The following is a 21,879-nucleotide window of genomic DNA, read 5'->3' as shown; positions in this document are numbered from 1 at the left end:
TCCTGCCTTTATACGTTCTCTGGGAATGTATTTATTTTTATTTTATGTCTATTATTTCGCGGGACCATTTCCTGTTGCTCAACGCTTCCTCTCCTTTGTCTCACGTTTTACGGCCTCCACGCTACCACCTCGCACAAAGGATGCATCTGGGACGCTGGCCAGGTGTTTTCCAATACTGGGTGCATTCCATCGGATACTTTAGAGCAAGCGGAAGGGCTCGAGAGGATATTTTTTAGAAAATGTTGGGTTCAGAAGACAGGCGCATGACTTCAGGACGGCGTTGAAGGGTGTTGGGCTTGCTTGTAGATCCATATCTACTCGATGATCATCTTATCGCATTGATAACATTCCACCGACGGTGCTACAGGCGCTATCATACATGTTTTGATGACTAAACATTCGCGTCTAGGCTTCGCTGGTATCACTATTCGACTCTGGAAGATTTCCTGTGGACTATAGTAATTTTAAAACAGTATCTGTGAATACCTATAATCATGGTCGATTTCCAAATTTAGGGTATTTTGAGCTATCGTACATGTTTTTAAGGCTAAAATTTTGATTTTGGGCCTGAATAGTGTTGCGGCGAGGGAAAATATCCTGTGGACTTATCTTATTTTTAAAACAATGCCTTTGGATACCAATATCCGTGGTTGATTCCCAAATTTAGGATTTTTTGAGCTTATCGAATAAGCAGTATACTTTCGAAAGCTTATATGACGCTTTAACAGCAAAACCACTCAAGAATTTTTCCTCCTCATTTAAACTGAAGTTTAAATTTAGTCATCAAAACTTTAAATAGAAGATAAGTGATTAAATGAGGCTATTTTTTCTAACTTAAAAAATGCAACAAAGGAAGAAATTTACTTACACGGAAAGCACTCATTCATGCAAAATTTAGCGATTTATCTCTCGCCGTTGTCTCAAGAAGTTAGTTGAATAAAGCTTAAAATCGTCATGTAAGGAACATATTTATGTAAATGTGGACTTATGGGAATTAGAGGGTGTATATATTCAAGTATTTTGCCAAAAACATTTAATACTCTGGCAATTGAAACCAATGTATGCAAATAAATCTGAACCTTCGTGGAAATTATCCTCTCGTATTGATAATGAGCCAAGGACGATGCTTGAAGTTTGTCATGTGTCTCTTCATATCTGGCCAGATAACGATACGGGATAGGCAAAAATCCTGTGGATTAGAGTATTTTAAACAGCTATTCATCTTGAAGCTTACTAGTCACCCAGAGAAATACCCGCGATAACCGTGAGTGGTCATCCATGAGTTTGTTGATTTTGCTCGATACGGTTAGAACTGGAAAAAAAAAATGCGAGGTTTTCCTTTTCCAAGTGGCTAAAGATAAATACATGTTGTTAAAATTTATGGGTCGTTCTAGATTTATCTGGTATTTGAATACCTATGTTATGATGAGTCAATGACAATAATTATGTTTTATATATACCAAATTGAAATTTTGATGCGCCTAAATTAACAAAAAAATCCATTAGCAACTTGATGAGAAATTATGCTCTGTTGTTATCGACATTATAAACATATGATGATTACTATTTTTGAGAAAATTCTCATGCATGTATTCAGCACATGTCCCCATATTCTTCTACATAATTCCCAATCTGATAAAAACGCTCGATTTAAATCTACACTGCATATGACCTGAGTGATTCTTTCAGCAGTTAGCAGTCTCTTTTATCCTCCCCAAGTCGAAACACTACAAACGTGTTGCCATTATATTTTCTATTTACGTCTCTTTTCCGCTTCAATTGAATATTTAATCTCTTTTTTTTCAAGGATTTTTTTCCATACTATTTGTAATTTTGTTTTTGGTTTGATTTTCTTCCCACCCATCCTGTGCCTCTTTCCTTCAAACACCCGTTTCTTAAAATCAATGGATCACGGCCTATATTTTATCTTGGAGGACACAGGGTGAGGGGGTGATGGATACAATCCAATATCAGCATCTTCAAAAATCCATACCCTTTCTATCTCGTTATTCGAAGGTTAGGGACTGCATATTCCATTGAAGTTCGAGAAACATTTTGATAAATACAAATATAAAAAGCAAAATATAATCGGCAAACTTTTCATTTGAGTGTGCATCAAACTGCAAAAAAACTCAAAACTTTTCACGAATGAGGATCATCCATCTGACAGATATGTGCTGGATATGCGTTTAGAATACAATGATTTGAAATAAAAATTAATCTTCGTGTACTGTTCAACAGGTTTCATAGTTTAAAATAAAAAATAATCTATAGATGAAATATTTAATCATCATCCTTGCATTTCCTGAATCGCACAGTTCCGGAGAGTGTTTTTAATAGTTTTACTTCTACAATATATAGATATACTTCTCTGGCATTTCCATATCGTGGAATTTTAATTCTAGTATCTTCGTCTAGTTTACAAGTGGATAAACAACAGTATGGTTCCACCATTAGTAATCAATTACAAGAGAATTTTCAAGTTCAACAATTCTTTGATAATTCTATTAACCAAGACTCGATATAAAAGATAGTAAAGAATGCCTCTTCAACGGAATCACTTGGAATGTAAAATTTTTTAGACTGCAAAAAGATGGATAAAACAAGATCTAAAAGATTTTAGTTGAAATGCTAGAAAAATAAATACTTACTCATAGCAATCTGATGTTGATGAAGTCGTAGAAAATGAGTAATAACATTGATTTGTATGAATTTTGGTCATTGTGTTGTCAGTAAAATGGTTTTAGTAAACAGTTATGAATCAATCGATGCAGGTGAGTTACGGGATGGTATATGCATTTACACCTCATCCAAAGTTTACGACCAATAAAATTAAACTATTTATTGACTAATTAAATGCTAAAGATCACTTAAGTACAATGCAAATGAATAATTTAGCAGATATTTCTAGCTTATGATTGATTACATAGTAATACATAGCCACATAATCCATATCCTATAATTCGAACTAATAGAAATGCTCTTTTAAAGTACTGCTTGTTGAAATTGTTGAGATATAAAATGGGTAATATATTACGTTAAAATTATGGAACACGATTTGATTTTGACAGATGTTTACTTGAAACTTCTTTATCATTAACCCTAACAAGAGGTTTTTTTTCTATTTTCAGAATTTGAAGAATCAGGTGATGACGACGAACGTGTGGGTAGAACAGGTGAAAATTAATTTATTTTATAAACCTATGCATAAGCGTAACGTATCTCGTATCGGTTCGGTATTTACTATAGTAATATCCTTTGCGGCATGAATGCATGAAATATTTTTACTTTTAAAAGAATGAACCACATATCATCCCTAAATACACCTTAAAATGCAAGATGTCAATAACAGAGTTTCGTCTATGAAGGTATTGTATAAAATTTACATAACCTATACTTAAATACTGCTTGGAATGAAATTGTAAGTTTACCTCCGTTTCTTTCCAGCAAATATGATATTTTAATGTTATTTATATAACTTTAAAAATACTTCACAAAAGGCAATATTATATGTTTTCGCTATTTCTATGTCAATTGCAATCCATAAATGATATAATTCAGTTTTCTATTAGCCATGAATGATCGGAGGAGGATAAGTAATATATGTAACCTATGTGATGTTTCCGCTTTTTTACGTGTTGGTGTTTGTAGAAATATACTTGTGGTACTTACGTGTCTTATAGACATGAACCTATATTGGCATGGAATATAATGTGCTATTATCGATTTTATCATGTAATATGATAGCATTTTTAGATTGTTTTGAGAAAAACTGTGTAACCTCTGTTAGCTTTTGTGTCAGCAGGTTAGTTCCTGTGTTTCTGTAACACTTCATTTTCTGATAATCCAAGTGACAAGACGAAATTTAAATGAGGAAATATACTGTGCTGAATACGCGAAACGGTTATATTGTAGATTAAAAGTATTTTTACTGTAATATGATGACAATAACATGCCATGATATGATATGCCAATGCAGCGGTTTTAATTCCCTTGAATTTGTTTTTATGCTTACTTAATAATGAAGGTTTCAATGCCACTGATAAAATAAAAAAATGGTTTTTCATGGTTTTGTGGAACAATTTTGATTTCAAGGGTAGGATGTGCTGATATTAGGGATCCCATTAATGGCATGTATGAATCAGACAATCAATATTTTTAACTTAATTTTTAAAAAGCATTTTGGGCCGATTGTATCGAAATTTATGTATCATAACAAGAATCATTTGCTGCCATCATTTGCAAATAACAGAAAAATTAGTTAGGTGACGTTACTGAGTATTTTTACTTTTTTCTAATGGCTTAAGTCTTTATCTCATTTTTCAACTAAAAAATTAAATTACATGTTGCACTATTACATACCATTTTCGGGTGTACGTCTGCGTGCTTAATATCGAACTCGGCGTTTCATTCCTCCTGCTGTGAAGACTCAAACGTTGTCGTCGTCTCCTGACGACGCTCTCATCATGAGGAACGAAAAGTCGAGTTAAATGTTAAGCACTCATACATACAACCAAAAATGGAATGTAATAGTAGAACTAATCGCTGCGGAAAACTTAAAACCAAAATGTATATAAGTTTTTAAAACTTTCACGGTCCACTTAAACCTTTCAATTTTTTTGGAATTACCCGCGTCTTGATGTTAAAAGAGACAACGATACCAATTGCCGTAGTGAAAGATCTATCCGAAGCATCAGCTCTGTTGTGATCTCCAGCTAAAGAAGTCGTAATAATCACTGCACTAATGTTCCATCCAGCATAAAGTTTACGCAAAAATACACATTAAGACGCAATTTTCAGAAATATGACATGAAGACCCAACATCCACGTCGAAACCGGATGCAGAATATTGAAATAAATGTTGAAAATACGAGGTGCTTTTATTTTATTTTAGCATGCCTAACTTCCACAAATTTAATATACCCACCATCAACTTCCATGATGACAACCATATATTTATGCGAACTTCTCTATAAAAGATTTATTAACGACCTGGGTTTCAAAAATAACATGAGTCTACAGCGAACATGCATGTTACTCTATTAAAGATCTATTGACGACTTGGGTATCAAAAAATCACGTGAATCTACAGAGGACATATGAAGGAAAACAAGTCTAGGCCCGCAAATTCAACTTCTCTTAAATAGTGAAATTTGTATAAGTTTTTTTAATTTCAGTCATCAATTTTATTTATCACGGTGATAGTCAAGTCCCATATAGGCACTTATTTGTGTGAATTCCGACAAATATCCAGCGTCACTTCGAATTTTTTCCCCGAAGACTAAAAATGGCAAAGCAGTGTAACCTGAATTCAGCTGTAAAGGCCTGTTTGCACGATATATTAACACGTACGGGTTATTGTCTAAATGTATGGACACGAGAATGAACGCCAAAATGTACCGTGTAACCACCCAACTTGCGCGAACGCATGCACGAAAAAATAGAACCTGCTCTAATTTGGTTCATTTTTTCGTACAGGTTCCGTTCCGGCCCACAAAAATCATTCACGCAAACAGACATTAACTCGTAGGTGTAAATGTATCGTGTAAACAGGCCTTAAGAAAAAGTCACAATTTTTTTCCTAATAGAAAGATACATCTTTTATCTAGTTTCTAGCACAAATTTGAATTTTTTGTCCGGCATTAAAAATGTCAAAACACTGTTATCCGACTTCAGCCGCAAAAAAAGGTCAGCGTTTTTCACAGTAAGAAGAGATTTTTCAAGGAGGGTTTTAGGGATAGGCTGTAACTTCAATTTTTTCAAGAGAGAGTGATAATTGAGGAAATACGTCGGGTCAGGTAGGTCGTCAAGGCAGTGACGACCTTTTTCTTGGACTTGGTTTGCATCGCACTCGAGCAGTTGGTCCCAGTAGGTCATGCCGTCAAAGTAGAAGTTAATGGAGGACTTGCAAAAGGGGATGTGTCGTCAAGTGGCGCGCAAACAACTGTGTCTTTCCCCGCGACAATGCAACCTCTCACATGGCATTGATCTTGTGTCCGTTTTCGGGGTCCTGCAAACACGACACTCGACCCTTGTCCAGACCAGATTTAGCCCTCCGAGGCTCTGCTCTTAGGATGAGAATAGAACTACAAAAGATGGGTTGGAAACAGATAAAAAGGTTCTTCTGGAATAAGGGTGAACGCTGACCTTCAAGAGGCTCCTCTCAGAGATGTAGGAAGTATCATTTTCATGAATTTCTCGTAATTTTATATTCTGATTTTACCTGGGTGCTTGCTAAAATTTGTGTTTTTCAAGTCAGTTATTCTGGAAATTGCATATGTTAACCGACATTTGACATATATCTTCATAACTATGCGGAAATAAGCTACGAACAATCTTGAATACCACTTGATGATAAATTTATTTGTTACAATAGTTCCCTCGATCGAAAAAGTTGAAAAGATAAACACAGGCAAGATACCTCCCGAATTTTTCAGACATGTATGAAATATAATTCCCATGAGCTATTTTGGGAGCGAAATTGCCATGGCAGTTTCACTTTAAAACGGCGTAGAACAAGTCAAAACGGGTTTAAGAATATTAAATTATGTGTGGTAAGTGTACAGTGCCTTTATTTTACTTTTTTGTCATCATGGAAAATTTTCAGCAATTAACACATTTATTCACCCCCTCCAGATGCATATGAAGTTATAGCCGAAAGCTTAACTCTCCATATTTTTTCCTAATGGTAAACAAATTATTTTTCATGGCGACTTTACTGGGACTGAAGGCATGCGACATTTATAATACCTGAAAATACACAGGCCCTAATGTGACTAGAAATTTGTTTAATTCTTCTCATTAGTTCACTCTTATGATAGAATTTGACCTCAGTTGTGATCAAAAATGAAAAATGGATGGTTTAAAATCTATAAAGTTATGGATGGATGCAAAAGAGAATAAATGCAAATGCTGGATGCAAAAGAGATACAGAAAGTCCTCCACGCCGAAATAAGGAAAGCAAATAATAAATTTAGTGCATTAATCCGTACTCTTTTCAGGATTCATGACTGAGGGCTGGGCCACGGCATGCATTGATACTTTTTCGTATTTTTCAACACAAAATTTTCAAATAAAATAATCGTAAATCTCAATTGAATGCTTAAACATTACGCTTTTCTTAATGAAAATTTCTCAAGCAAACCTTTCCTGACAATGGTCATCACCTTGACCTTTAATCTATATTTGTCGTTGAACGAATGACTAAACTGATAATTAATTTTGATTAAAATTAAAATTAATCGTCATATCAAAAACATTCAGACTCACTATTTAATGATATTTTGGTTGATTTGCGGTTTATTCTAATATTCTATCAACCTTATCCTCAACGTCAAAGCGAAAAATAGGGTACGGAATTATAAATGCGACGAAATGCGTGATCAGAGGTTATGCATGGGAAACAGTGGGAAAAAGGTGGCTTTACATGAAATCAGAGTATTATAATCACTCAAAAGGTACTGAAATTGATTTTTAGGTAATGACAAATTAGTTAAATAAAAAAATTACATGAATCGCGAGTGTAATCCGGCGATTACGAAACACACACTGCGATTCTTCTGTCCCCTGTCCTAGATAATGTCTAGATGTTTTACGTATCTCTTCGGCTTTGTGCTACTTGGAGGACTTCCAAATCGGCCCTCGTCTCCAATCACCATCCGGCTGCATTCATAACGGACATGCCAGTGGCGGATTGAAACATGCATAAATGTCTTGGTTTCATTTGACGAGCGGAGACGCCAAATCTATGAGGCCGTGACTTCATCATTACAGTTTTACCATAGAAGTACTTCTGAAACCATTTGGAAAAAATGAAATAATGTATTACTTAATATATCGGGAGAAAAATCGCAGCAACAAATGAAATTCCGTAAGCAAACAAGTTCCAATCAATGTAAAACATCATTCGTTGACGTTGCACTAACAAAAATTGGATTTCGGCAAATAAGAACTGATGTTTATCAAGTCTGTCTAATAAAGAATGTATGTTTACTTAACGGTCTTTTTAATTTGCGTTGTATGTCTTCTCGATGTATTAGGTCTTAAATACAAATAGCAAATATACGTTCTATATTTCTTTCAGAAATGGGTGGATTACAAGTTAAGATGGGATCCTGAAGAATATGGTGGAGTCGAGATGCTTTACGTCCCTTCGGAACACATTTGGCTGCCAGATATAGTGCTTTATAATAAGTAAGTATGGATAAGTAATAAGACTTTTGTACCGAAGACGCATTCTAATACTATCCGGAAGACATTAGTCAGTGCCTTGAATTTTATAAAGCAAAAAATATAGTTATAAACTAGCCACACTTGTTACAGCATACCAGGAGTGTCAAAATAAATAGCAGGGCTTTAATGCTTTCAAATAATTTTTGCACTAAAGTTACATCTATTTATTTTTACAAGCATTAATTACAGCTATAATTCGTGTAATAAATGAAATTTCAACTAAAATAGTTTTACATAAAAGCCTACAAGTATTCAATATGAGCACCATTCGTCACACTGATCACGATGTGTAAGTTCTTCCCTAACGTTAATAAGTGTCTCTAAAGTCTCCGTTGCAACAGCTACTTCAATCCTGTTTCTTAAAGAAAAGGTCAGCTGATAGAGGAGGCACTGATCAAAACCACTTGCAAGATCATAACCGAACTTAATACGGAAAGCATATTGTACAGTTACTACATATTTCGTCTTCGCAAACTTTGCAAACAAAAAATGCTCTGCTTTGATGTTGTTGTATTTATAAAATTAACTGCAATAGTAAAACAATTAGAATAATTACGTAGTGAAATAAAATTTGCTAACACCTTCAATTTGAAAATAACATGAATTTGTCACCTATAACACGCTCTAAATGGAAAACTTTTAAACTTTATGTAAAACAATTAGAATAATTACTCAGTGTGATAAAATTAGCTGATACTTTCAAATTTGAAATAGCATGTATTTGTCAATCATAACCTGCTCAAAATGAAAAACTTTTGAACTTTCCTACAGTGCGGACGGTAATTACGAGGTGACGCTAATGACAAAGGCTACGCTGAAGTATACGGGAGAAGTGATGTGGAAGCCGCCAGCCATTTATAAATCATCGTGTGAGATAAACGTGGAGTATTTCCCTTTTGATGAGCAGAGCTGCATCATGAAGTTTGGATCCTGGACTTACAACGGCTTTCAGGTGAGAACCTAAAATCAATGCTAAAATTAGTGATGTGCCATTACTCGAAAATTCGAGTCGAGTCGAGTAGTTGGTACTCGACTCGAATGATTCGAGTACTATTACGAATGTCGAGTCGAGTCGAGTAGTTTCGGTTACAGAGTTCGCGACGACAGGACGTTCAGAAATCTGCCGACAGGGGGCGTTGTCATGAAACTCATGTGATAATATCGTTTCTAAACTCGTTCTAATGTCTAGCTACACAAGTATATAGCGAAAAAAAATTTCTCCTGGCAGTGATACTGCAACTTGGGGAGTCATAAACTCCTGCCCGAACTTGTAAAAAAAAATTGGTTTTCCTGCATATTTGGGATGATGAAATGTTACCCGATTCATTTAGGTAAATAATATGTTTTACAATTGCGCAAATGCATTTACTCGGGGCTCTTCCCAACAGCTTGAGTACATATATTATTTAAATTGACGGCATTTTATTAGAGGTTAATTTATTTCAATTGTGCTTATGTAACTATTTAAAGCGCTTTTTTCCCTTCCTCTCCTAATACTGACACAATTACCATAAACTTTCCTCATTATCTTTCCGAAAAATAATAATATGTTGGTCCATGCATTGTTGTATTGCCTGATTCAGTTCTCATCATACTTGACTTGACTCGATACTCGCGAGTAGTTTTCAACTCGAATCGACAAGAATGAGGTATTTTTAGCATGTTCAATTCAAAATAAGTATTCCTTGAATTTAGGAACGGAATAGCATGCAGTTAAATGTAATGAATTCACCCGTAAGTCAAATAAAAGGCGCTGTTATTGCTTTTGTGGTCTCATCAAATATTTTGCTAAATATGGGTCAGCAACGGCATGACGAGCGCTGGCTGTATTCATTTGCTGTACGATAGATTTGGCACAAATAGCATCGAAATAAATTTTATCATTTCTATGACGATATGAATCGGTACTTGAAATTTTACGACCAAAGTCCTCACTTTATTGCCTCATCGAATCAGTCACAGAATTATTGAAACGCCACGTGGTTTTATGACTCAGAGAATATTACACTCATCCCGACAATAAAATAGAGAAATTGCAGCTCATCATACATTTTGTGCCCACCACACCAGGCATGGGTATTTTTAAGTTACATTTAGATTTCAAGGTCTTCAAGTGGTGTTGATCTACAAAGTACACATATGTGACTTGAAGTATTGAAAGCATGAAAAGGTATACTGATCAAAGCAGCGTGTTAAATTAATTAAGAAAGTGTATAATTCGAAGGATATGGGCATGAATGAAAGTTTTATGACTTATACCTAATGGCACGAGTTTAATATATGTAATTAAACAATAAAATACAATTTTATAAAGTAAGTGCAGTCCCTACTATACGGATCAGAATGTTAGGTACCAAAAAATAATGTATTAGGGCACATATAATCGTTGGAAATGGAATTTTTAAGATCAGTAAAAGGCTGCACAGGATTGAATAAATTAAGAAATACTCAAATAAGAGATGAATTGGGTGTCTAGGCAGTTACTGATATATTATAAGAATAAAATCACAGATGAAAGGAATATACACTTCGAATACCAAATGATAGAATTCCAAAACAAGCAATGGAATATCGACAAATTGGCAAGAGAAATGTTGGAAGACCAAGAGAAATATGGTGGCGTGGAGCCGGAAAAGGGTTTGTTGCCTAAAGAGCGCTGATGAATCAGCATTCAGGGATAGGACGGCCAGTTCTACAAAAGACCGCAAAATATCAGCACCTCTCACCTAAATGAAAAAATCTAAAAAATAAAAAGGACTCTAATATAAACCAAAAAATTAAAAAAGGCTGTTATAGAAATTCATATAACAAATAATAATTACGCCATAGTTCAGATTGCAATGTTTAAGTTTTTTTTTCTTAGGATTAGTTGTTCCAATCAAGAAGTTATTTGATAAGCTTCCTCTTCTCACAAATATCACATTACACAAGTCACTCAAATAAACGTCATTTTTATTTTAATTATTTTTCATTATACTTGGAGTGGTGGCTTAAGTGGCTACCGGAACAGTTTTTTTCGTAAACAACGCCGCGGAAACGTACGCACGAATTTCGCTATTAATATTTGATTACTGCCAAAAATCTAGCAAGTAAATTCAATCGTTTTATATTTGTGAACCGAAGTAAAATAATTTTAAAATGCCCCCAAAACTAAATACAATTAAGTTAGGAATAGAATTTAAGAAAGAAAAATTTCCTTGAGTATGCCATGCTCAAAACTTGGAATATTGAACAAGACAAACTAATTTAATATTTAGAATTTAAAACTTATACGAAACTTAGGCCCTAAATATATTGTAAACAGAGCTCTCGATTGGAATAATTTCTGCCAATTCACCAATATATGAGAACTAATATTTGCAAATACGGACGATGAATTTTTCAACAATTTAATTCAAAATCTAAAGCGGCTAATTCACTCTCAATTATCCAAAACTATTCATCTAGAATGTTTTGGTGGCTGTCTTAGATGCAACCATTCACATTGGTGTTTCTACGTCACTGGATGTTAATTTTCATCTGCATGGCACTGTTAAATCGCTTCCTCTGGGAGATAACTTGAAATTCCCATGATTCTTTTCTCTCTGGACGTTTTTTTGCCAGTTTCGCATGACACTAAATTCAGCATGATACGTAGGTGTGGTAGCTGTTTCTAGTTAATGAGGTTCAACCATCTGGTTGGATCCCTCTCCAAAGACTCGACAGGAGATATTGGTACGGCAATGGAGGTCACTTTTGAATTATAAGCTCCAAAAGATATTCGCATATTTCGCACGTTTCGGTATTCGGTATGGCCATTTAATGTAGAGGCTACTCATTAATAGCTATTACCTTCACTACCTCTTAAATAATCGACCAGCTGATCGTAGCTATGATTAGCTTAGGTTTACGTTAGATTAGATTTATGTTATCGTTCTTGTTTCGGATTGTTCAAGAATAAAAGCACGTTAGCTCCTTTCAAAGTAATTTTAATCCGGTTTAAACAGGTAAGCTAATTGTACGATATTGTAGCGAAATAGTGGTGCGCTAGTCAGAGGGCAGTATGAGAGAGAGTGCGAACAAGCGCACAGAGGCGTAACTTGGCAGATGTTCTAACCAGCTGCGCAGCTAAGAGAATTTCTCTAGCGGCAAGAGCTAGGCTAAAATTTAGGCTAGGCGCACATTTGAACTAAAAATTCGCAACAGTTGTCGAGGATTGCTGTAAACATTTCGATAGAATTTCAAGATAATTTTTTTCATCGTGTATGGAATGTATTACATTTGCGTCTTCCTCTTTTCTATTTGATACCAGGTGGACCTGAAGCATATGCAGCAAGTTGCCGGGAGCAACCTCGTGTCCGTTGGCATTGATCTCAGTGAATTCTACCTCTCAGTCGAGTGGGATATCTTGGAAGTGCCAGCTCGCCGAAACGAGGAGTACTACCCTTGCTGCCAAGAGCCTTACTCTGGTAAGGATACCAATAAATAGTATTCCGACCATCCATATGGTTACGCACAGCATAGATAAATACCCACCATCACTTTCTCTTGTTTTTTTGGCGTACTTTGGTTTCGACCAGGCATTTCGGCGATCATGTCGTCATTGACTCGGTGAAAAAGCTAAACAGCATTACAATACTATTCATTTAAACAGAATTCCACTACTGACGCCCTACACTAGGGAAACACTATGGAACACTACGATCTATACCATTATCGAGTATGCCAAATAAGCGGAAAAACATGCTCAGAATGCCTAAATACGAGAACCACCTCGTAAATGGATTGAAAATGAGAAAATTCACACAGTTTTTTGGTTGGTAATTCCAACCTTTTTCAAAACCCACGTTTAACTTTCACGAAAATAGCTACTTGGATTTATTTTCTTTGAAACATGAGTTTCCAACCCATTTGCCGAATATACGTATTGTGGTATTCACAAAGTTTCAATGCATTTATCAAGCTGCAAATGCTAGGTTCCAAAAAGTTTGCTCGTACACAAATGATGATATGAAAAATTTTGCATGAAATAATGAAAATGAAGTATGATGCAAATGTAACACGAATGATTTGAAATGTAAAGGTTCCTCACTGACCATTTTTCAGCTGAGGATTTGGGTTTATATTTGTTTAGGCTTTTTGAACTCCCTCCAGGTGGCGACGGAGGAGGAGGGAAAGATTCAGTGCGCATGCGCTGGGCCGAATGAGAGTACCGTCGCGCCCGGCATTCAGTCATTCTTACGCCGAACCGTACCTTGTTAAGTTGGTCTGTATTTTCTATATCCACCATTAAAGAAGTTCAGCCGATCTACAAGGTACCGCTGAGGATTTGGGTTTATATTATTACTCCTTAGGTCACAAGTAACTAAGAAAACATATAAGATGATGGAAAGGAGCATAGGAAGAGTTACAGATGATACGTCTTTCTTTTTATTCTAAGATTTTACATTTATTGGATAGATATTAAGAAAAAAGGTCCGGAAGTCTCAATGAGTAAAGGCTTAAACAGCAAGATATCTATATACTTGTGCTCCAGAAAACTCTATGATGCATGTCAATGATCCTCTTAAGGTTTTTGGCCATGTTGATGGGCAGATAGTTTTCCACAATTAGGTCATATCTCTTTACTACTTTTGACAGTCTTTGAATTATGGGGTTTCAATGTCAAAAAATCTAAATAGAAAAAAGTCTGAATTTCATTGACCAAGATGTCAAATCTTAGGTTTACGGGAACGAGAAAATCGAAAATAACACTTTATTGTTCTTTTAAATACCTTACCGTGATTAGTAAAATATATAAAAGATAAAATAGTTGTCTCTGCATTATTTAGGACAAGAAGCAATTTGTGATTGGTTCATAAATAAATTGTTTAACTCCTAAAGGAACATTTGGGTACCATAACCATTGAATTGAAACTATTTCAGTCATGAATTTCATTATTTTGGCACTATTTATGAATGAAAAATGGTGCAATTTTAAACTATAGACATTAAAATATAAATAAAATTTATGAAAGGTTTATTAATTTGCATATATGCACTAAAGTAAAATAGATGTAATAATATATTCATACTGTAACAATATAGGTACTACGCATCAATTACTCATTTCTTACAAGATGAAATACTTCTGCCAGTTTCGGATAAATCAATATCAATTTGAGTTCAATCTTACCTTCATTGCGTTGAAGAGAAATTCATATGACTAGCGTTGGAAGCACTGAATAGGTAATGGAATTTTTAATAAATGATGAAAAATAATTTTCGTGTGGGAAAATTGGTTTTAAAATCATTTGAAAAAACCATAACGACCTATAAAGCAACTATAGGTATTCTCACACAGAACATGAGGGTAAAATAACAGTTGCCAAGTAATGCAAATACTCGTTATTATAAAAATGAAGCTACGAAATAAACAAATTCTACACAATGTGGTTGACAGAGATAAAAATTATTTATCATCGAAGTCAATGAGAAATCGCTCCAAAAATATCCAATCAAATGCATTCCATTGGTGCATCCGAAAAAATTATGATACCTTGAATACTAAACAGTCCATGGCCGTTGTCCATAATGAGGATCAAAATGCTGTTAAAAAATACACATTTTATTTGTTCAGCGATGAATATATTAAGGGAAAGGTTCAGATAATTGAAAATTTTGCATACTCACCCATGCATAGGTGATGAATAGAATTTAATGGTAACGCCAATAAATAAAAAATGGTTTACGCCGAGATAATTTTGCTCGCAGACTGTTGATTATTAAAAACAAAAAAAATGTATGGATACGAGCGGTGGTTGGAATGAGCCTGGCACGATATTTTTTTCCCACACTTTCCTCAGTTTCTTTATATATAATATTTTTTATTTCGGACTTTTTTTCATTTTTTTAAAAGCTTTTAATAAATAAACGTATATGTAATCCAACCCCTCGAGTTTCCACCTCGTTCCAACGCTTTCGCCGCTCACGAACACAGACGCGTGTGATATCTCGCTTGTCCGCTTCCATATGCACAAAGCGTCATACCCCGGCCTCGGATATCCAATGATGGACATACATACATGTATATATATATACACGAACGCATGCTATATCTGACAGAGGCCACATCCTGAGCCTCTTTTAATTCCCTTTTTCTTTATTTATATAATTTCTCCTCCCATCCCCTAACACCCACCGTTGCCGTTGCCGTTGGAGGACGCAGGGATGAATACGGACATTTTCCCGCCCTTCTCTCGGACGGAAGGCAGACTTGCCATTTCCCGCGTCCACCGCGGTGGATATGACGTCAGTGATCCTTTCTCTTCGTGGTTTTTTGGCGGGATCTGACCCATTGCATTAGCCCATTACGCTCTTCCTCCCGGCTTACTGTAGCCCTTTTCACCAAGAGCACACCAAGTGTGGGTTTAACTAAATTAAAAAGAACTCGTTTTAAATATTTTGAAAAAAAAATACCTTCTCAAAGAATGTTGTGAAACCTTATGCAATGATGCATATACTTTCAAAACAACTGTCTATTCTATATTCATAAATTTATGCCGAAATACGACCAAGATCTAGGTTGACAACAAGCTTTTTAAAGACGCAGATAGAGAAAGTAATAATTCAGTTGAATGAGTTTTTATCAATTTTTCCAAATAATGTTGTAGGGCCAGCAATAATGCAAATATATATCAATTGTTTCTTTTAACCCTTAACCAGTGACGTGAAATATTTGTTACACTACCAGTGGCGTGCGGTCTTGGAGACCGCAATAAATCAAAAATTCATAAAATGTTGCAACGCCATTGTTATTGTTTTGTTTAATTTTTGTTTGAATGCTTAAATATTCTTAAACTTATATTAAAATTTTTACACTCCTAATACAAACCAATTTGTCATTAAAAATTGTGATTCGAAGCAGGCTCAAAAAACTGATGCCCAAAACACTTGAGTTATAATTATTCTATTTATGCATCAGGATGTCGCCAGATTAAAAAAAAGCCTTAAATGTTGAAGTTGGAAGGCTAAGTAGTAAGTAGCTATGAAATTTATCCACCTTGTTCCTTTCTTGAAGCTTTCTTATGCTAGTGACGTACGGTCTCACAGACTGCTAATCGAATTGAAATTCAAATTTACAAAATTTAGTAAAAGGAACATTAATTTTTAAGAGTGGGATGTCCTTGTTATGTAAAAATATGAAGCTAACGAGAATTATAGATATTTTGAAATATTAATTTTGAAAATATTCGTAATTTTAGAAACGCAGCGGTCTCTCAGACCGCACGTCACCGGTTAAGGTTTAAATACACTTTTATCCAATCAGGGTGCTGTTGATAGAAGTTATATGCATCAAAAAGTAAAATATTTTACCTAAAATGCCATGCGATTGATTATCATTTATCGATACCGAGTGAATTTCAGCGCTTTTATCATTTTGTAAAGTACCTTGTGTAATTATGGGTTGTATAGGTTACGTCGACCTTGGCTCATCGAAATTTCCACTTCAGTGTGTATAAAAGCTTATGCCATTTAATTTTACCAAAAATCCTATTATCTTCCTCTTCATTCCCTAAACTAAAAATCCTTCCGTCTTTCAAGGTTTCCAGCTTCCCTTTTGCGCTCACTTCATGCGAACTTTTCAACTCCTTCGTACATAATCTAAAAGTTCCCTCTCACTGCTCAGCATGTCTAATACTTTTTTCTTCACCGTCCGTAATTTTCCAAAGCAAAGGCTATGAAAGATATGATAAAGGTTACGTCTAAGGTGATTAAGTCTACTTACTTGCTGCTTAGTCAGAAGTATAGACTTAAAAGGTAAGGTCAAAGCTATATCTAAGCTAAGCTGAACATAATTCAATGACTCAAGTAGTCACGTGAGACGTGCACGTGGTTTAAAATGCAACAGAGAATTATTGTTCTGTAAAATCTATCGGATAGGCACAGCTTTGAGTAAATATGTCTTGCAGTGGCGCAGCGAGGGGGGGATTTGGGGGATAAAATTCCCCCCCAGAGCTCAAAGAAATTTTTAAGTTTAATTTATTTCACTTAATTAGATTAATATTACTTATAGAATAATGTAAGGATTATAAAAATATCCCTCAGAAGGCCGTAAAACTCACCATTTTGAACCATTTATTTTAAATTTTTTCTGGGGGAGAGCCCCGCACCTCCAGCTTCCCTTGGCGGGTATTCCATAGCCCCTAACTCCCCAGTATTATTTACTAAAACCCCCCTATCCTTAATTCCTAGCTGCGCCCTTGATGTCTCGAACATTGAAAAAGCACAAGTAATTTTGCGTAATATAAACAGGATGACTAGTTCACTATATTTATGACATATCTTCAAAATAACAACAAATGTGTAGTATCCACTAATTATGATCTTGAGATATGCATTACTCAGCATTGAAGCTGTGCCACCATGATGCCGCTTTTCAAAACATAATTACGTTCTCATTTCCACTTTATCCTGCAGATATCACCTTTAACCTCACAATGCGGCGGAAGACCCTCTTCTACACCGTCAACTTAATCATCCCGTGCGTCGGCATCACCTTCCTCACCGTCCTCGTCTTCTACCTGCCCTCCGACTCGGGCGAGAAGGTCACGCTCTGCATCTCCATCCTGCTGTCGCTCACCGTGTTCTTCTTGCTGCTCGCCGAGATCATCCCTCCCACGTCACTCGCCGTGCCCCTGCTCGGCAAATACCTCCTCTTCACCATGATCCTCGTCACCCTCTCCATCTGCGTCACCGTCTGCGTGCTCAACATTTACTTCCGGTGAGCGGGGCAATGCGGGGAGGGCCCCATTCGATCGATCGCTCGCTCGGTCGAATGGGAACGAAAATTTCTTAAGCGCCAGAGCGCGCGCATTTGGGGTTCAAAAGATGGGGACAAAAAACGTCATTTGCAAAGCAGTTTAATAAACTCTTCAAATTTTCCACAGTTATAACATTCATGCCGAACTAAGTTTCGATGTTACTATATCATATTCAAGGTAAAAATGCTTTTTAATTTGAATTTGTTCCATATTTTCAAGGTACAAATATTTGAATTTACATTTTTTTCCTGAATATGATGTAATGACATCGAATCTTTGGTCGGAATAAATTTCATAAATATGGGAAATTGCAAGTGTTTATTTAAGTATGGAAAAATTGGATTCCACCACACTTGGTCTTCCGTTTTTAATCATTTTGAAAGATTCCTCCGAGAAACTAAGAGAATATAATTTTTTTTTCTAAATTAATATTTTATTATACACGATATTTGTTGAACCAACGTCCAAAATAAAGTTAGAATACCATCGTTTAAAAACTATTAATTACATTAAAACACCGGCAATTTTTAGAGTCTCAGCCGGTAAATCCTGAAACTGCTGGAAAGGAAGCTTATTTACAATTAAATACCTATGATATCCCTTTGTATTAAGGACAAATGTGACCCTACATACCACGTTGATTATTTAGAGAAACATATTTCAAGGAGCAATCATTTCAGCTGCATAAATCCACTGTTGCGTTAATTTTTTCCGAAACCTATAAAAGCAATATTGGGAGGCACATACGTAAAATTCATACTTTGTCACTAGTAATGAAGAAATTTCATACCAAAATGAAATTCTAATTTATTTTCAATCTGCATTATATCTACACATGAAAACGCATCGCATTTTTTTCCCCCCATAGCATTCGACTCTTACATTCAATGTATATTATATCATATTATTTTTTTAAAAATCATACAAGCATACACAAAATATGTCCCTTATCTTCTATTAATCTATTACACTCCTTGACCTTTGGAATGTTGCTATGATTTTATGAAACACTAGTTGGTGATTAATTACTTCTCAACTACTCCCTTTTGTTAATTTTAATGAAAAAATACAAAACAGATATCCTCAGAAATTTTATTGCTTCTAATTTTAGTGCGTTCTTTACCCTCAAAGTGTACTAATTATGTATTCATGAGCAGTTTTTAGAGACCTTACATACACATACATGAAAATGAGTTGCAATAAATCACTCCATGAAGTTTTTTTGAACAATATATGGTATGCTGATAGTACAAAAGAAGTCTAAAAATAAGGGCACTCGCAATGAGAATTTTGAAATCTCTATTTGTATTTTGGACATGCTTCACAGATCATACGTGAAAAAGTATCACCAGACTCGACAGTCTCTTTTTTTTCTACCCAACGAGCGGATCACAATGCAGTAACTCATGTCCATCGTTGATGGAAAACGGACCCTAGTTAAGCCCCAGTGCATGCGTTCTGCCCATTATAATGCATCCCGTGGGGGTTGTTGCAATGTTGTTCGTGCTTTTTTCGAAGCTGTTTCTCTTTCCTCGCAATATGTGAGGCGAGACCTCACGGTTTCCGGGCTCCCTACATTAGAGTGTGGCCTCAAACCATTTCCGCGACCTGCATAGTATAGGCGGCTCGCGGTTTTGTTCCACAACCTATCCCTAGGGGGTGTTCACTTTGTACTGGGATGCGAAGTGGGAGGGGAAAGGGATGTTGTTGTCTTTCGGCAAATTCAGGCTGGATGATAGCCTTTTCAAGTGGTGGAATGCAAGTCTGGAATGAGCTGAGTGACGGTTGGCATTTATTGTCTCTCTTTTCATGGCGATTGTAAACATTGTCATTCAGGAATATATAATTAAAGAAGGTATATCTACTACTTCTATGAAGCATAAAAAAGAGGCAGTAGAAATTGAAAGAATACATTTACGGCTGACAAAGTATTACGTACAAACTCCAATACAAATTGTTTTATTTTTAATTGTTTTTGACTGGAAAGAGTTTTAAATACTTTTTAGAAATATATTAGGCAACGATTTACTCCAAAAGCATAGTAAACCTATTTTTTAACCATTTTATCACTACGGGTATGGAGAAACTATCTACACAGGGTTAAATAATTAAGATTTACTTTTTCAATTATTGAAAAATATGCAATTAATACTAGCGGGCGTAACTCGGTGGAAATCCTTAATCGTAGGAATAGAGTGAATACAAAGTAGTAAGTAGCCAGTAAGCCAAATTTAAATATGAGCATGAAATTCTACATGTTCCAATACCGATAATATTAGAAGGAAAATTGAATAATTAATGAGTTTAAATTCAAATAAATGCGTTAAATAATATATTTTCATGATTGCTTCGAAATTTGATTTGAAGACAAAATAATAACTGACACTAGGAACAATATTAGTTGTATTTGTGTATGATTTCGATTCATATAAAAGTTCGGTCAACGTGAGAATAGCAATGTTATCATTCCTTCTATTCCTACGAAAAATATGCATTTGCATGATGCATACATTTCATTTGTTAAAATGTTGCAAGCATTGAGTTTTTTACTTTAAGTTTTATCAAGAATTTCGAAATATTACTGTTTCTGCCATAAATATAATATAATTACTAGAAAACGTAAAAAAGGAGGACCTGTAAACTTAATATATGGATCAATTTGTTAGCGAAAATCGATTGGCTTCATGACTGAGAGGATTCTAAATCCAATGACTTGAAAATTTTTTAACACAACCGTAAGGGATTGAATGAAACTGAAGCTTCAAACTCAAAGTATGGTGTATCTGCTTATTTTTATGTAGATGAACCATGAAGCGAAGCTTTTTAAGTCAATTCACATAGGTTGGTTTCCCGTCCTTGGATATGCATCATTCTTCTCGATTCTATTGTAAACCTCTTGTATGTGCCTTATCTTCACCTACTCCAATTTTTTAACAAGAGGTCTCGAATCTCTTGTCCTAAGTTTCGATTAAATTCTGATAAGAGGAGCTCCTGTTATTTGCGCAAGATGAAGGAAAAGCCTCACCAAAAGTTAAAAAATCAATGCACGGAATTATTAGCCTAAAAATAAATGACATCCAAAAAATGAAGTAAAGTAAGCCCAAAGAAACTGATGGTATCGAGCAGTAAGCCAAATTTAATTATGAGCATGAAATTCTACATGTTCCAATACCGGCAATATTAGAAGGAAAATTGAATAGTTAATGAGTTTAAGTTCAAATACGTTAAATTATCGATTCTCATGATTGCTTCAAAGTTTGATGTTAAAAGAAAATAGTCATTGAAACTAGGAAAAATGTTAGTAATATTTGTAAATGATTTATATTATTAAAGAATTTCAGTCAACGTTGCGAAAAAGACAAAATCTGTTCACGAATCAGTTTTTCATTCCTGGGATTCATTATTTACTCCATTAACAATGCTTGGAATCCTAAAGGAATTTGGGGTTCTTTATAATTACAGAAGAATCATCCACAGTTTATACAAAAACCAAGTGGCGGTGATAAAAACAGGGCCCAGCTGTGAAGAAGCAAGAATTTGGAAAGGAGTGCGACAAGGCTGTACATTGTCACCCGTAATTTTCAACGTTTACATTGAGAAAGCAATTAATGAAATAAAGAAAAGGCATTGGGAGTGAATATCCATGGAGAAAAAATTAGCATGCTAAGATTTGCCGATGACATAGCCGTTATAGCAGAAACAGCGACGGATTTGAAAAATATACTGGTTAATATGGGTAGGGTAATGGGTAGATATCAACTGAAAATAAGCACGAAGAAAACCAAGATCTTAGTATGCAGCAGAAGAGAAGAAGCCAAGACTAACATTAAAATAGGGAAGCAAAAACTGGTAGAGGTGGATGAAT

General features: G+C 35.2%; 1 protein-coding gene across 1 annotated transcript in view; it reads left to right on the top strand.

Moving 5' to 3' along the window:
* LOC124166838 (acetylcholine receptor subunit beta-like 2) overlaps positions 1–21,879 on the top strand; it is a 227,439-nt gene that overhangs the window by 48,479 nt on the left and 157,081 nt on the right. Inside the window, exons 3-7 of the mRNA XM_046544537.1 lie at positions 3,132–3,176; positions 8,084–8,193; positions 9,004–9,184; positions 12,524–12,680; positions 17,671–17,974. Of these exons, the coding sequence (XP_046400493.1) occupies positions 3,132–3,176; positions 8,084–8,193; positions 9,004–9,184; positions 12,524–12,680; positions 17,671–17,974 (797 nt within the window). The remainder of the gene's footprint in view (positions 1–3,131; positions 3,177–8,083; positions 8,194–9,003; positions 9,185–12,523; positions 12,681–17,670; positions 17,975–21,879) is intronic.

Source organism: Ischnura elegans, chromosome 10 (assembly GCF_921293095.1).
Source record: "Ischnura elegans chromosome 10, ioIscEleg1.1, whole genome shotgun sequence".
In the NCBI taxonomy this organism is placed as follows: Eukaryota; Metazoa; Arthropoda; class Insecta; order Odonata; family Coenagrionidae; genus Ischnura; species Ischnura elegans.
The sequence above is the reverse complement of the archived record's forward strand: the minus strand, read 5'-3'. Positions and strand labels throughout refer to the sequence as shown.